The following is a 15,157-nucleotide window of genomic DNA, read 5'->3' as shown; positions in this document are numbered from 1 at the left end:
CCAGAAAGTATAAAAATTTAGAAAAGTCATTTTCGTATTACATTAATGCATATAGGGTTGGAAAGAAAATACACAAATATAGGAAGCAATTATCGAGTTGCTATTTACAACGCTTTTACTCCAAAACATTCTTTTTTGAATTTTTTTAAAAAAGTCAACTTTCTCACCTTCACCCCTTTGCACTAAGCCATCCCAGTCCTACCCTTTATTGATAATTTATTTTATTTTATTTTCACACATATGACGGAAATTAGTTTTTATGGTGTATTATTCGAATAAATTTTGAAAACTAATTAATTTTATTTTTAGGTAATGAGTTTTCATAGATTAGGTAATCAAAATTAATATTTGTAAAAGGGTTTAGAAAAATAGTCGACAGTTAAAAGAGCGAAAAGAAAAGGTTAAAAAATATGGGCCAAATGAAAGTGTCAAGTTGAAAAAAATACTTTCTTTTATAGGTAGTTTCTTTCTGCACCCCTACATTTTTCTTCCTGCACGCCCATAAGATTGTGCAAAGACAAAACTGTCCCTATATAAACTGTACATTTTTTTCTATTTCAGATTATGAAATCCGGTAAATTTTCGAAATGGCGCTTCCGGTAAATTTTCGGATTGGCGCATCCGGTAATTTCCCGGATTGATGCTTCCGGTAGTACATGAATAATAGTACTAATCCAAATAAAAAAATGCAAAACATTCATAATTGAAAAAACCATTCCAGATCCGTCATTCAGTAATTTAAAATATGCATTCTAGATTCAAAAATCCATAATTGAAAAAAATCATTCCGGATCCACCAATCCGTAATAGAAATTGGGCTTCCGGATTCAGCAATCCGAAAATCAATATTTATCCAAACTTTGCTTCCGGAACACCCCCTCATCCGGAATGCAACATGATTCACTTTCGGATTGATGAATCCGTAGCACACTCTGAGATCCCAAAATTGTAAGGGTCAGTTTTGGAATTTACAAAATTGTGCAGGTGCAGGAAGAAAAATGTAGGGGTGCAGGAAGAAACCGCCCCTTTTACATAATGTTCATGTCTCTTAGGTTTTGTTCTCTATATAACAAACTTCAATACAATATATAAAACTTTGTGGGCATTACAAAATTATTACAATAAAAAAATTTATACATTAGAAGTGTTAATGACATCACAATTTACGGATTTGGGTTTAAGAAATTATTTTGATGTTTACCGAGACATTTTAATGCAATTCAATATCATAATGTTTTTTTAAGATATATCTTTTTAAACAAGTGTATATTCATACAAAATATTAACTTAAGGAGTAATGTTTTGAATATTGTTTATTTTGAAAATACATATTATAAAATATATCTTAATTGAGTGTATATATTATACTCTAATGCTATAATATATCGTTGTACATTTAAATTTATATACGTCAAATTAATTTAACACAGCCATGTGAAGCAGCCCACTCCAACATGTAAACACTACAAAGCTATTACATAATAAAATTCAAGAATCTAATATGTTCAAGGTATCTCTAAATACTAGGTTGACACAAGGAAATATTTTAACATATAAATGAATGGGTTAAGTGCACCAGTTGTTTTCTTCCTAATTAGCTTTTTACTCAGTATTTGATATCTCAATATATATGGCCCAAATGCCATTTTAAACATCTAAATACCACTAATATACTTTTACATCTGACACAGACATGATAATTATGAACAAGGACAGACAATAGCTGACAATAACTGAATGTACAACTGTTAGTCCAAATAGTTTCAATAACTACAGATTCAACCTTACGTAGTAAGAAAACGAGAGTTTGTTTTACTCATCAAACTCTGATTCCTCATCAGTTTCGTCAAACTCTCCACTTTCCTGCCAAGTAGTAGAAAATAAATTGCATACTCATAACTGGACAAATAAGAGTCAACTCATACCAAAGAAAATGACAGATTGCTTACTATTTTCTTGTTATATTCTGCCGTTGCTCTATCAAATTCTGCACGCTTTTCTGTAGCTACATCGTAGTATTGAACCTTCTCCTGCAGATACAAGTGTTGTTAATAGAGTACAACTGAAATGATTTTTTCTATCAGCTCAGAAATGAATATGTTAACTTGATGCTCCATTTTGCCAAGTAATCAACAAGTTCTATATTGATTTGGAATAGGCACCAGAAAAATGAGCATGGACGCTAATGAGAACTTTGCAGAATGAAACCACAAAAAGATAGTAGTAGTTGGAGACCCAAGGCTTTATAAACCCCACTATCACATCCTTCCAACAGCAACACAAAGCTTTGTTTCTCTTAGTGGGGTCAACTGCATAGATAAAATAATTTCATTTATCTTGGTTGAAGACCAAAGTTTTTCTTATCGATGTTATTTACCATGAGATCCCTTTCGACTAATTCCTCCAATGTCCTTGGCCTTCAACATGGGACTAAAACCAGCTTGCAATAGAATCCTAATAGCCATCTACACAGTTACTAATGGATTGATGTGTAAGTACTTTTTTTTCTTGCAAGAAAAGGGGAAACAATGGCATGTTTTACACGGTAACTCTCATACACCTTTGTACATGTGGTCAACCTTCTGAACATAAAATCATATTCCAAACCAAATATATTGCATTTAAAAGTTATACTCGTCAGAACCACAGACTATTTTGATCAAGTCATGAAAAATAATGCAGTGACCACACATAATGTTCAAAAAAAATATCACATGATCAAGAAAATAAGAGGCCGTGTTTCCGAAGTTCAAGCTCTCCTTCTATACCATTTAAATTTCTGCCCAAAACACAATCAAGAATAAAAGAAGGAACATAATACAAAAAGTTGAGTGCCGCTTTAGTAGTCTGACTCCCCAGTGTGTGGTGGCAGCACATAAAACACCCTAACTAGTGTTAACAAAGGTGGACAGCAGAAGGCCAAACTTCAACCATGTAAACATGCCATTGTGGCCTATGGCACCCCCATAGTGGGCCTCCCTTCATAAATTGCCCATGATGGCTGGAAAAAAATCCAACATGCCATTCTTCAACTGATGCAATGGCTCCGCTATTTAACAAAAATGTGAAGATAATTTCACAAGTTTTTCTTTTGTGATCAATTCTGAGTATATTACTTTCCTAAAACTGAAGCAGAGAGCTAAATACCATGTATCCAATAATACAATTTAAGTTAATACAGCCTTAAATCTTAGTTCACCACAGAATTCTATGGAGGACACAGTTATACTTTTGCATTACAGCTATATGCTAAAAGGAAGAAAGAGGAAAGATGAACATCTGTGCGGGAACTATAGAACAGAAAATATTCATGCTGTTAAACGTATTGCATACTGATCAGGAACGAAAAGGTCTGGGACAAATGAGAATATAAAGGGAAATATGGGTAATGATGGGAGAGCATAATTGGGAGGAAAAGGAGATGGGTTTGGGGTAGAGGTTAAATGCTTCTATATATGTGACTCTAGATTTATCTTTTATTCTCCACATTTTCTATTTTTGCAAGGATTGTTAGAAAATAAAATGCTACCTGCTGTCTAGCTTCTACAAGCTGACTGTATGTGTATCTAGTTCGTACTTCTAGGCAGTAGGTGTACTCATTGTAACTCCTTTTTATCTTTTCCTCTGTAACGTCTCATAACACATATACACACAAACACACACATCATTGCTAGCTGAGTGAATATACACACTCAAGCTTTCTCCTAAATTATCCTTGAGTTTTAACTTAGGTATTAGGGGGTGGGTATAATCTTGCTCTGTCACCTCTGGCAATGTCTGCCACCGGAAGCATCATTGACAGAATCAGGTTTTGTGTGCCTCGGTTTGTGCAACCCAACCATACAAATCACATGACTATGTGCCAATCTTTGCCGGTATCCATTCTCATGCGTGAAGCCCAAGAGCGGCCATCTTCCTAAAAACAATGATGAGTGGATTATGGAAAATGTTGAAGGAGACAATGAAAATGTAGGTTTAAATGATGCTCCCAATTCAAATGGAGATGAACACTTGGTTGAAGGTCAAGCCCAAGGTGGTGGGGAAGAGGATGATATTCTTGTCATCCCACATCTAGAGGAGGAGGATGTTCTTGTTGATGTGCTTCGTGAATGAAATGGACCTAATGAAGATCCCATGAGTTTTCATTTTAATTTAAAAGATTTATATTAGATGTTTATTGTTTAGGCCTTAACCAACTAGTTGCTCTTTCTCTTGGACTTTGGTACAAGTGTTTGTTGCTTGTGAGTTATGACTTTTGACATGCCTTTTTTCTTATGGTTTACCATGAACTTAAGTTTGATGAAGTATTGATAAAGTGATTAATTTTGTTTTAATTACTTACGTTATTTGCATAGGTATGTGTGTGTGTATTTGTAGAAAATAAAATCTACAATCTATGTTACATTCCCACGATTTATGATTTTGTGAGCCCTTTACGATACTAAGCATAATCTTAATTTTGACTGCCTTGCTCAAGAGATTTGCTATTCCTTGCATTTCTTGAGAAGGTATATGAGCATAAATTTTCTAAGTTAGTAACAAGTATATCAAACAACGACAAGCCTAATGTTTCAACAACTTCATTTATCAATCTTGGATAGCCAAGGTCTATACATAAATGATTTAGGTACTTCTCATCACATTTCTAGTAACACTTCTCTATTCATATCAATGTTCTCTCCAAAACTTCCTCATTTAATTACTCTAGCAAATTATTGCAAAGTTGCCTCCAAGGGAGTTGGCTAAATTACACTTTCTTCTTTAAACATGGATTTTGTCCTCTTTGTTCCCGATTTCCCTTTTAACCTCATTTCTCTAAGTCAATTAATCAAGTCTTTAAATTTTTCTATAACATTTGATTCTCTAGGAGAACTATTAAATGTGTTTTTCTTGGATATTCTCGTCTTCTAAAAAGGTATCAAGACTATTTTTCAATAACTAAATGATACTACATGCCTAAAGATGTTGCTTGTTTTGAAGAGAGTCCTTTCTTCTTCCATGCAAGTTTTTGATTCCATTCAACGGGCTTTACCTGTTCCACTCCTTTATTTGTCATTGCCCCTCCTACAGCTATGGATTCCACTTAAGAAGAAAGTCTCTCCACCCAACCGTCCATTTGAGTCCTCTACACCACCTCTCCTTACATACAAGGGTAGGACACCAAAAACTAGTCCAATATTGCAAGGAGAGTCACTTGATTCTTGTCTTTCACCATTGACTGCATGTTTCCTAATGATGATGATTTTGGTTGGCCAATTGCACTAAGGAAAGGTATTCATTCAACCCATAGTCCTCACCCTATTTATAATTCAAAGTTATCATCAATTGTCTGCTTCATATTTCTCATTTGCTTCCTCATTATATTCTTTCACTATTCCTAGAAATGTCACACAAGTACTTACTCATCCCAGATGGAGACTAGTCATGATAGTTGAGATGCAGACTTTTGAAAAGAGTGGAGCATGAGAGTTGTTTTCTCTCCCTCGCAAGATAACGACAATTGGATGTCAATGAGTGTACACCATTAAAGTTGGGCCTAATGGTGAAATTGATCTCCATAAAGCTAGATTAGTAAGGCTACACTAAAATATACAGTTTAGATTATTTGATATCTTTTCTCCTATTGCAAAAGTCACAATTGATCATCTCTTCCTTGTTAGGGTTGCTTTTTGCCACTAACCTCTCTATTAGTTAGATATTAAAAATGTTTTCTTCATGGAGAACTAAGGAGGCGATTACATGGAACAACCTCCTGGGTTAGTTGCTTAGAAGTGTGGCTAAGTATGTAAATTGTGTTGATCTCTATATGAGCTAAAACAATCTCCAAGAGCTTGGTTTGGGAAATTCAATCACATTATAAAATAAGTGTTTGGGTTAAAACATAGTAAAGCCAATCATTTGGTTATCTATTGTCACTTCTCTTGGGAAGTGTGTTTACCTAATTTGTATATGCAGACGACATATTTATTACTGAAATGATGGTGCTAAAATTTCCTAGCTAAAGGGACACTTGTTCAATCACTATCAAACAAAAAGGACTTATTGGCAACTTAAAGTACTTCCTTGATATTGAGGTAACTCAATCAAAGGAAGACATTGTTATCTCAAAGAGGAAATATGCCTCAAATATTTTGGAAGAAACAGGCATGTCTAAATGTTGACAGCCCTTTGAATCCAAATAAAAAATTAACGCAGGGCAAGGTTACCCTTTCTCAGATCCAGAAAGATATAGAAGACTCGCTGGGAAACTTAGACTTGACCTCTCTTTTGCAATTGGAGTTGTTAGTCAATTCAAGCAGGTCACTCGCATTGATCATTGGAATGTTGTGATAGGCCTTCTTGGATACACAAAAAAGGCACCTAAACAAGGCTTGCTGTACAAAGATAAGGGAGGTACCCAAGTGTTTGAGAGGATCCCAAATTCAATTTTTGTGTTCCATGCTTGGTACTTATAATTTGTTTGCTCTAGCTTGAGATGGAGAGTTAAAATATAAAATGTTATCTGCTGTCTAGCTTCTAGAAGCTATGTACCTCGTACTTCTAGGCAGTAGGTGTACTCACTGTAACTTCTTTTTTCTCTTTCCTATGTAACATCATTTATACATACACACACACAAATCATTGCCAGCTGAGTGAATATACACACTCAAGCTTTCACTTATATTATCCTTGACTTTCAACTACGAACTAGACCCTGTTTTTGTCAGCAAATATATCAGTCCTGTTACTAGTATATCAGCCCAAATATGCAAATGTAGTTACAATTAATTTCAAATTTTAACAAAAATGCTGTCCTTCCTTACATGCTTAGTTTACTCAGTTTTCATCCATCCGACATCACAATCATAATAATGCAATTCAAGTCAATAGGAAGAGGAGTGGCTACAAAAGAAAACTAACCTCATAAGTCATTGTTTTCCACTTCTCTCCACATGCCTTGCCAATCTGAATGAACACAGGATGGAATAAAAAAATATATATTAATTTGCAAAAGATAATAATAGAGCCACTAAGAAAAGTATAAAAACTTCTCACTAACGCTCAAAACAGGAAATTTCTAAAAAGTGATGCTTAAATTTTATATTGCATTGGCCTTAAAGAAATTGAAAAATTGTAAATGATCAATTGTGCAACAATCTTCCTTGTGTAGAAATTAAAAATATAAACTAAATGAGAAGAAAGAAGAAATACTAAAAGAATGGATTGTACACATACATCACGCATTGACTTTACATCTGGATTCTTCTCTTGAAATTCTTTACGGAAATCCTCCCTTAAGAAACAGAACTTCCAATAAACATAATAGCGTTGAAGATAGGACTTTCCATATAAGAAAGAAGCAGTTGGTTGTTAAATATGGCCACTGTGCAAGGTTCAGTGCTACATATAAAGCAAATAGTAGTATACTGAAGTTGAACACAGAATAATAAAATAAACTAGGAGTAAGTTAAAGTATCACAAGAAAACCATATTTAAATGTCACAAACATCATGTTTAAAGATGAATGGTCTGTTTTACTCTTGAACATGAAGTGGTGATGCATTCAAAATTGACTTACATATATGCTAACATCAAACAATGACCCTCCTCAAAAATTTTCCTCTAAAGCTAAATATATCCTACTTGCAAATCCTGCATACATTAAAACATTAAGATGCTTGAAATAGAATGAATCTCATCTACTTTAGAGATGACATAAAGGTAATTACAAGGATCACAGTAGCAAAAGAAGGTAAGCATATAACATCAATCATACATACAGAAACTATGAAAATGCCTCATCTACTTTAGAGATGACATAAAGGTAATTACAAGGATCACAGTAGCAAAAGAAGGTAAGCATATAACATCAATCATACATACAGAAACTATGAAAATGCCTGATATCTAGAAAATATATACAAGAAACTAGCCAAGTTTTGATAAGATTAACGTTTTCCACAAACAATTATAACACATAAGAAATACAAAGAATAGCTAACAAAAGTAACTGTACAAGAAGTAGAAGAAAGCTGTAGGAGGTTTCTTCGGTTTCATAGCATCAAACTTCTGCTTGTTCTTCTTTAGTTTTGCTTTGGGTTTCTTTCTTGAATTGGTCTGCCGCACCGATCTCTTGATTCCCTCATTTGATTTAATCCTCAAAACTAGTTTACTGAAAAATCCATTGTAACATAACATTTAGCTATGGAACTACTTCAGAATAACATATTTATCTGCAATTATCAATCCCCCTTCACAATAAACAACAACAAAAGCCATCACTGCATTACGTTTCTGGTTCAAAGTCTGAAGCCATTACATAAAAAGCAGCAGCATAATCCCATACATTGTGACATAAATTATGGAACTTTCCGACTAACATAATTATCAACCTCCCATTTCCCACAAACCAACAACTGAAGCCAGAGGAGTAACTTATAGGGCCATTACAACTTCACAACCGCATCAATGTATTCAGATTCTGGTTTAAAGTCTGAAGACATCACATAAAAATCAACAACAGAACCACACCCAACTTTTATTATCTATATACCCTTTCTTTCCTCAACAATTAAATGCTGAATTACAGTCTTAAAAGGGATGAAAAACCCTATCCAAAGAAATAAAAGAGCATTATCAAACAACCACCTTCAGTTTTCCAGCATTTGCAACAATTCAAACACTTGCAAAATGCAACACAGGAAAAAATGACGACAGAATCCCACCCAATATTTATAATTTATGGTCGCTTCCTTGACAGAAAATTCCCCCTCAACAACTTCATGTTGAATAGCCAAGGGAAAAAAAATCATTCAAAGTATAGTATCAGAAAAATTCGAGTGACTAAAGTTATATGATATGACAAACACATTGACCCAAATGAGAGAAACCACATGTAGATGGAATTTTCTTAAAATAAAATACAAAAGTAAAAACTTTATCCTGATATTTGACTGTTCCTTCTTCTGGGTTACATTGGGACCGCAAAAAAAGTGAACGGAACTGTAAAACAGTGAGAAGAAAAGAGGAAGGAAAGGAGATTGAGAAAGAGAAAGGAAAAATGGTTACCCAGAAGCGGCAGAGGCAGAGGCCGAAGAAGTAGAGTGAGACCCTTTTGCCTTTTTCACCATGCTTGTTTGCAGCCTACTCAGGGTCCTGCAATTTCACCCAAATTGGAGAAGTAAATTTACATTTATAAATACCTTTTATTAGATAAATAAATAAATAAAGGTTTAATGCAAATTTTGGTATTTATATTTTATAAAATCTCTAATTTTTGTTCCTTTTTTCTATATAAATTAAGTCTCTTAATTTAATTATTTGTAATTTTAGATTTTGAGCTTATATTAAATTCGCAAAAAACTTATTCAATCAAATTCTTAAACTTGTAAAGTATTTTTAATTAGGTCTTACTGCATTCTTGTTACGATTTCGTTAACAACTAATTAAATATTATTTTAGGGTAAGACAATATTTTTCTCGATAACTAATTTTTGAAAGTATACTATTTCAAAGTAAGCTTTTTAAAATATCAAATAACTATATACACTAACTATATGGTATCACTCTAATTTTTAACATTTGTTAATATTATAATTTAAAAATAATATTATTTTCTTTTTGTTTTTTACTAAAGTTGTTGATAGATTGTCTTTCTAAGACTTGTTATTAATCTTACCTACCTTTTTAAGACTAATGTAACAATTTTATATGTTTTCTACGATCAAAAGAATATGTTCTCTTATTTTCAAATAATATAAAGAAGTACTGAATAATCAAACTAATAACCTGATTTCTAAATTATTTAAAAATCTTTAATTAGCTTAATAAGACTAATAAAAAGGTGTTCAATACCAATTAAAAAATATTTAAAACTTTCGGAATTCAAATAAAAACTTTGAAAATTCAAGGACTTATTTAAATCCAAATAATTAAAAGACTTGCGTAATGATAGTTTATTTAGAAAAAGTTTCTAACCTGGTACTCAAATAATTAATTGTTTCCAAAATCATTTATAAGAATGAAGTGATTATTGAAAAGATTTCTAAAGTCTGTGACCGTGTTAACATGGTTAAATTTTCTTATTTTTAAATTACTAATTTAAAACACTATGATGCAAAGATTATTTGTATAATTAAGATTAATTAAAATAAGTTAAAACACATATGATAATTGATAACATTTAAATATATGTAAAATGAAAGAATAAAGTTTGGAAACTTTCTTGACATTTGTTTGCCCAACGCATGATTAATATATGTCACATTCAGTTGATCATTATCTATGTAACGTTTATGTTTCGTTTAATACGTTAGTCTTCGTTTAACACTAAAGTATGATGTTTGGTCCATTGAATTTTATTTCAGACGTTATTTCCCATCTTAATGAGACTTTTGGTGTGGCTCTTGTATGATAAGACCATCATATAATGTTGTATGTGATATATTATTTGTGTTTGATTCATCCTCTAGCATTCACAATATCTTTTTCTTTTCAAATTTTATTTGTTTTGTAAGATTGTATCGTCTAACACATGTATGTTTCTTTGTATTTTCTACAATGCATTTCTCATGTATTGGGTGATCTATTGTTTTTATTTGTGTTGTACATGAGTGAGTTTGGTTATACATATAACACATCTTATAGTGTTTTGTTATCATCAAAACTCTTTGGATCTCAGTCTACTGGATGATAGATTGTCTGGTACTTTACATTCTTTACATTATCCACGAAACTCCCTATAAGTTTAATTAGCAACAAGTGCAAACCCTTTTCAAGCTATATAACATTAAAGTTGTTTTTACAAGATTTTTCTCTCAAGTGAGTGGATATGAAATACAAGGCTCTTTTTTGGATTCTAACTTCACACAAATACAAAAAATTCAATGAAAACACACTTTACTATATAGGTTGATGACACATATTTATATACACATATATTTATTGGATCTTTAAAAAATGATTTTCATATGTTTTATTCTATATTTTTACTTTTCATGTCCTTTGATAATAAATTGTGGTTCCCATCCAAAAGGGATGTGATTGTCATTCTCCACACTTCTAATTAGTCTATATGACATTACTTGAAGAAAACAAACATTCTTTACTTCTATTAGTTATATTTTACGCCTTTGAAATTGGTAAGCAATTGATTGTGTGACCTTTGAACTCCATATGTCTTGTTTTAGGATTGTCCCTCTCATTTTGCAAAGAACTAACCTTGAGAGGTAAGCTTTGGGACCATTTGAAGCAGTAGGTAGACTCTAGAGGGGAGGGAAAGTTGAACAGAGCTACAAGAATTTTCTTGTAAACTGTTAGACCATCTAACATATAAAAGCTTAAAAGGATATCAACACAACATTTTTTTGTACTTAATCACCCAAAAAAACTTGGATTACATCCATTTCTCCTTTAAGTCACACTTTTAAGAGGTTCCTTTAATAAAAAAGAAACATTAATTACAAATGAGTACACAAATCACTTTTGATTATCCTTTTCAGATCTTTGTCCAAAATAAGAAGGTTGAAGAAATGTTACTATCAAGGACTTGAGGATAAAATTTTCCTAATTAAGAATAAAATAATTTTAGCACGCTTCCACTAAAAATATATTACACTTAAGACTTATGATAAAAGAAGTATAAACATTATAGATTTATCTTGATTAATCATGTAGGTTGTTAAGGAGATTACCTTATTGTAGAATATTCAAAGGTAAAAGTTTTATGTACTGCATAATGTAATCAAAATAATATTTGCATACATATAACATATGTTGCTCATTTGATTAGGATCTCACTATATAAATTGTATTCCTTATTTTGAGTTCAAGTTGTAAATATAAAAATAATGCAAATAAATTTCATAAAATAGTTTTGATTATGTATGATTTTATATTTTTCACATGTCAAATTGATTTCAAGATCAAATGAAACTTAAAAAGCTTTTTCATATGTTATTGAAATTATATTCTCATTAGACATTAATAGTTGTCTCTTAAGTTTAATATAAGCAACTTCTATTTTACCAAATAATATTATTTTTAAATATAAAATCAAATTTGTAGAGGTGGCAAAGCGGGCCAGCCCGTCCCACACTTGGCCCGTAAAAATGCGGGTTGGGTTGGCCCATCCCGCAAAGTTATTACGAGCTAGAATTCTCAATCCGTCCCACATAAGAGCTGGTCCGCGGGTTTGCGGGCCTGCCCGTGTTCTTTTTTTTTAATTAAATATTTTTTTTTTACATTTTGTTCTTAAAAACTTGTCAAATTAAACCTATATATTTGTTACTATCAAACCTAAATTATTTTTCTTTTTTTTCAAACATAATCAAACATCAAAACATTAAACATTAAGATAAATATCAAATATCATTATTCTTCCACTTTCAAAACATTCAAAATACCTAATTCCAAAACATTAAACATAAACATAAACATTATTGACGCGATTGTGTTGTGTTTCTTTCTTTTAAATTTTGTGAAAACCTAATTGCGTTACCTTGCTGCTGCTAAGTGCCAATTTTTTTTTCTTGCGGGTTAGCGGGCCAGCCCGCCCCGCCCCGCTACTGGCCCGCGCGGATTGCGGGCTAATGCGGGTTAGCGGGTTGAAAAGGTCAGTCCACCCCGCGTTTTTTAGCAGCGGGCCGCGGACCGACCTGCACAGCCTGCCCCGCTTTACCATCCCTACAAATTTGTTATGACTTGGACTATACTAGTGAACGTTTAACATCTAAATAGTAAAAGACAAAAACACTTAAATTTTTTTATGCATATAATTATACTTGTACTAAACAAAACACATGTTAAAAGGTTTATAAACAAAATACAAAAAATAATTAAATTATTTATTCATATTTATTAACATTAAAACTTCCCTCTATAAAGTAATTTAGTATTTCTAAACAAATATTCCACAAAATAAACCTTACTTGCAATTACTAACTAGAGTTTCACGTAGACAATTTTCTAACTATTAAGTAAATAAGAGTTAAAAACAATAATAATAATAATAATAATATTACAAGAATAATAAAAATTAAATGAATATTATCTTAAAAATATAAATGAAAAAGAATATATTTAGTTGGTGAATAGACTCTCGTTTATTACTGAAATATTTGGATTTGATAACACTATAAAAAGATATTATTATTATTCTTTTTATTACATACTTTGCCGAGAGAGAGAGGTACCTGTTACTGAGTGAGTCTTATTCCTAATTATCGATTTTCTTACCAACAGACAAATTTACCGACGAATCTTCCGCAGATCTACCGCTTCAAATCCTTCTCTCAAAATAGCTGATTTGGTAAAATCGAGCTTACTACTTTTTCATCTCTTTCCGGTAGCTATTTCCAAAGCTTTGGTTCGCCGGCATGGCAAAGAAAGACCACCGCCGTCAGAAATTTGCAACAGAAGAGTCCTTCAATAACCTCCATGACGGATCACAGGATTTCAGCAACGCCATGATTAGGAGTCCAAGAATTGCAACTTCCTTCGTCAACACTGGATCAGGCTTCCAAGATTTTAAGGACTTGAAAATTCACTGTCATCACAAATCTATTTCGAACAGGTTTCAAGACGTTGCCGGTTTCACCTTTTTAAATTACCTGCGAAACTTGCTCACGGGATGTGCGGTACCTTTCTCTCCACCAATATTTCGTTAATTTACTTCATTTATGGCAAGAGTTAAGACCAGAGCAATGTTTTCTAATTCTTCCCTTTTATTACTTCACTTGCTTCTTTTACTCTACTTAAATTGTGTTTGAAGGATTCTAAAACTAATTGATCAAGTTCAATTGAGGTTTCAAAAAATACGTTCAGTGTTCCTCTTCTGTACAGAAGAGATCGATGTGATAAGGATTGATATGCAAATGACTAGGATTTCACTGTAGAAACTGAGACACACTGTGGTTTTTATTTAATACCCACTTAACCTTAACTTTTATTCATCTTTAAGTCTATTATGCGTCACTTTAGAACTGTATTAACAAAATATCCACATACACTAACTTGAATTTGAAATGTTTTTGCAGGTATTTTCTTTTCGAGACCGAAATCCTGAAAACAAGATTAAGAAATCCAAGTCTATTATATAGTCAATTCTACTCCAAGTAGTGTGTTCCTTGTTTCAATAGTCTCACTAGGAAGGTAAAATCCTATAGAAGGGATACCACTTACGTAAACATGAGAGTTATGTAGGAATAAGTAGTGATTTATTACTAAGTTTTTGTCAGTTAAGTAATTTTAATTATAAATTTTAAGGTTTGTGTTATTCTTGTGTGAGGTGGTGCATGAGATGTGTATAAAGTGATCTCAATGTAAGACATCAAGGTACAATTATCTAATCTCAGTGTTAATTAGTCAAAGTAAGTGGTGACCTATGTACGAATAAGTGGTGATCGGCTACCAACTTTCTGCACAAAGAAGTAATTTTATAAATTTTGAACTTTGTATTATTCTTGGGTGGGGCGGTACAGTGCAAGAGATGTGTGTAAAGTCACTCTAGTGGAGAACACGATGGTAAGTCCTTTAATGACACTGTTCATGTAGTTAGTCATAGCTACATTAAATGGTGACCTGTGTAGTGTTGACCTATTACAAAGTTCTTATATAGTAAAATAATTTTAGAAATTTTAAACTTTGTTTTGTTCTTGGACAGTGCATGACGTGTGTGTAAAGTGACTTTAGTGAGGACAATGCCAAGTTCTTTAATCTTAACGTCAATGTAGTTAGTCACAATAAGTGGTGATCTGTGTAGGAATAAATGGTGACCTGTTATCATTTTTGTGCATAGTGATGTAATTTTGAGCTTTGTTTTGTTTTTGGGTGGGGTGATGCATGAGATGTGTGTAAAGTGACCTCAATGGAGGACACCAAGATCAAATTCTTTAATATCAATGTGAATGTAGTTAGTCCCAGTAAGTAGTGACCTGTTACCGAGTTTCTGCACACTAATCAAACTTTTGAAAATATGAGGTTACTGATGTTCTTGGGTGAGGTGATGCATGAAGTGTGTGTAAAGTAACCTCAGTGAAGTACACCAAGGCCAAGTTCAATGGTGAGCTAGTACCAAGTTTTTGCATAATGAAGTAATTTTAGAAATTTAAAGCTTTGTGTTGTTCTTGGATAGGGTGGTGCATGAGGTGTTTGTAAAGTGACCTCAGTGGAGGACATT

The 15,157-nt window shown here is 32.6% G+C and overlaps 1 protein-coding gene and 1 long non-coding RNA gene across 3 annotated transcripts; one reads left to right on the top strand and one right to left on the bottom strand.

Annotated features, from left to right (window-relative positions):
• Positions 1–1,524: 1,524 nt before the first annotated feature.
• On the bottom strand, positions 1,525–9,170 carry LOC137811732 (HMG-box (high mobility group) DNA-binding family protein). Of its 2 annotated transcripts, XM_090298688.1 has the most exons (7): positions 9,049–9,149; positions 7,997–8,152; positions 7,559–7,632; positions 7,216–7,273; positions 6,901–6,945; positions 1,950–2,030; positions 1,525–1,863 (listed from the first exon to the last, which is right to left on the bottom strand). In XM_090298688.1, the coding sequence occupies exons 3-7, from the start codon at positions 7,570–7,572 to the stop codon at positions 1,813–1,815; spliced, it is 249 nt and encodes an 82-aa protein (XP_090154814.1). In that variant the 5' UTR covers positions 7,573–7,632; positions 7,997–8,152; positions 9,049–9,149; the 3' UTR covers positions 1,525–1,812. The 2 variants fall into 2 exon arrangements, with proteins under 2 accessions (XP_090154814.1, XP_068469673.1); XM_068613572.2 differs by lacking the exon at positions 7,559–7,632 and having other exon boundaries at positions 9,049–9,170.
• A 3,917-nt stretch (positions 9,171–13,087) lies between these two features.
• On the top strand, positions 13,088–14,433 carry LOC137811733 (uncharacterized). The gene is made up of 2 exons (XR_011081131.2): positions 13,088–13,616; positions 14,016–14,433. It is a non-coding gene; the product is annotated as an uncharacterized LOC137811733 (long non-coding RNA).
• Positions 14,434–15,157: the final 724 nt, after the last annotated feature.

Source organism: Phaseolus vulgaris, chromosome 2 (assembly GCF_051622355.1).
Source record: "Phaseolus vulgaris cultivar YP4 chromosome 2, ASM5162235v1, whole genome shotgun sequence".
In the NCBI taxonomy this organism is placed as follows: Eukaryota; Viridiplantae; Streptophyta; class Magnoliopsida; order Fabales; family Fabaceae; genus Phaseolus; species Phaseolus vulgaris.
This window is presented reverse-complemented; position numbering and strand designations above follow the sequence as displayed.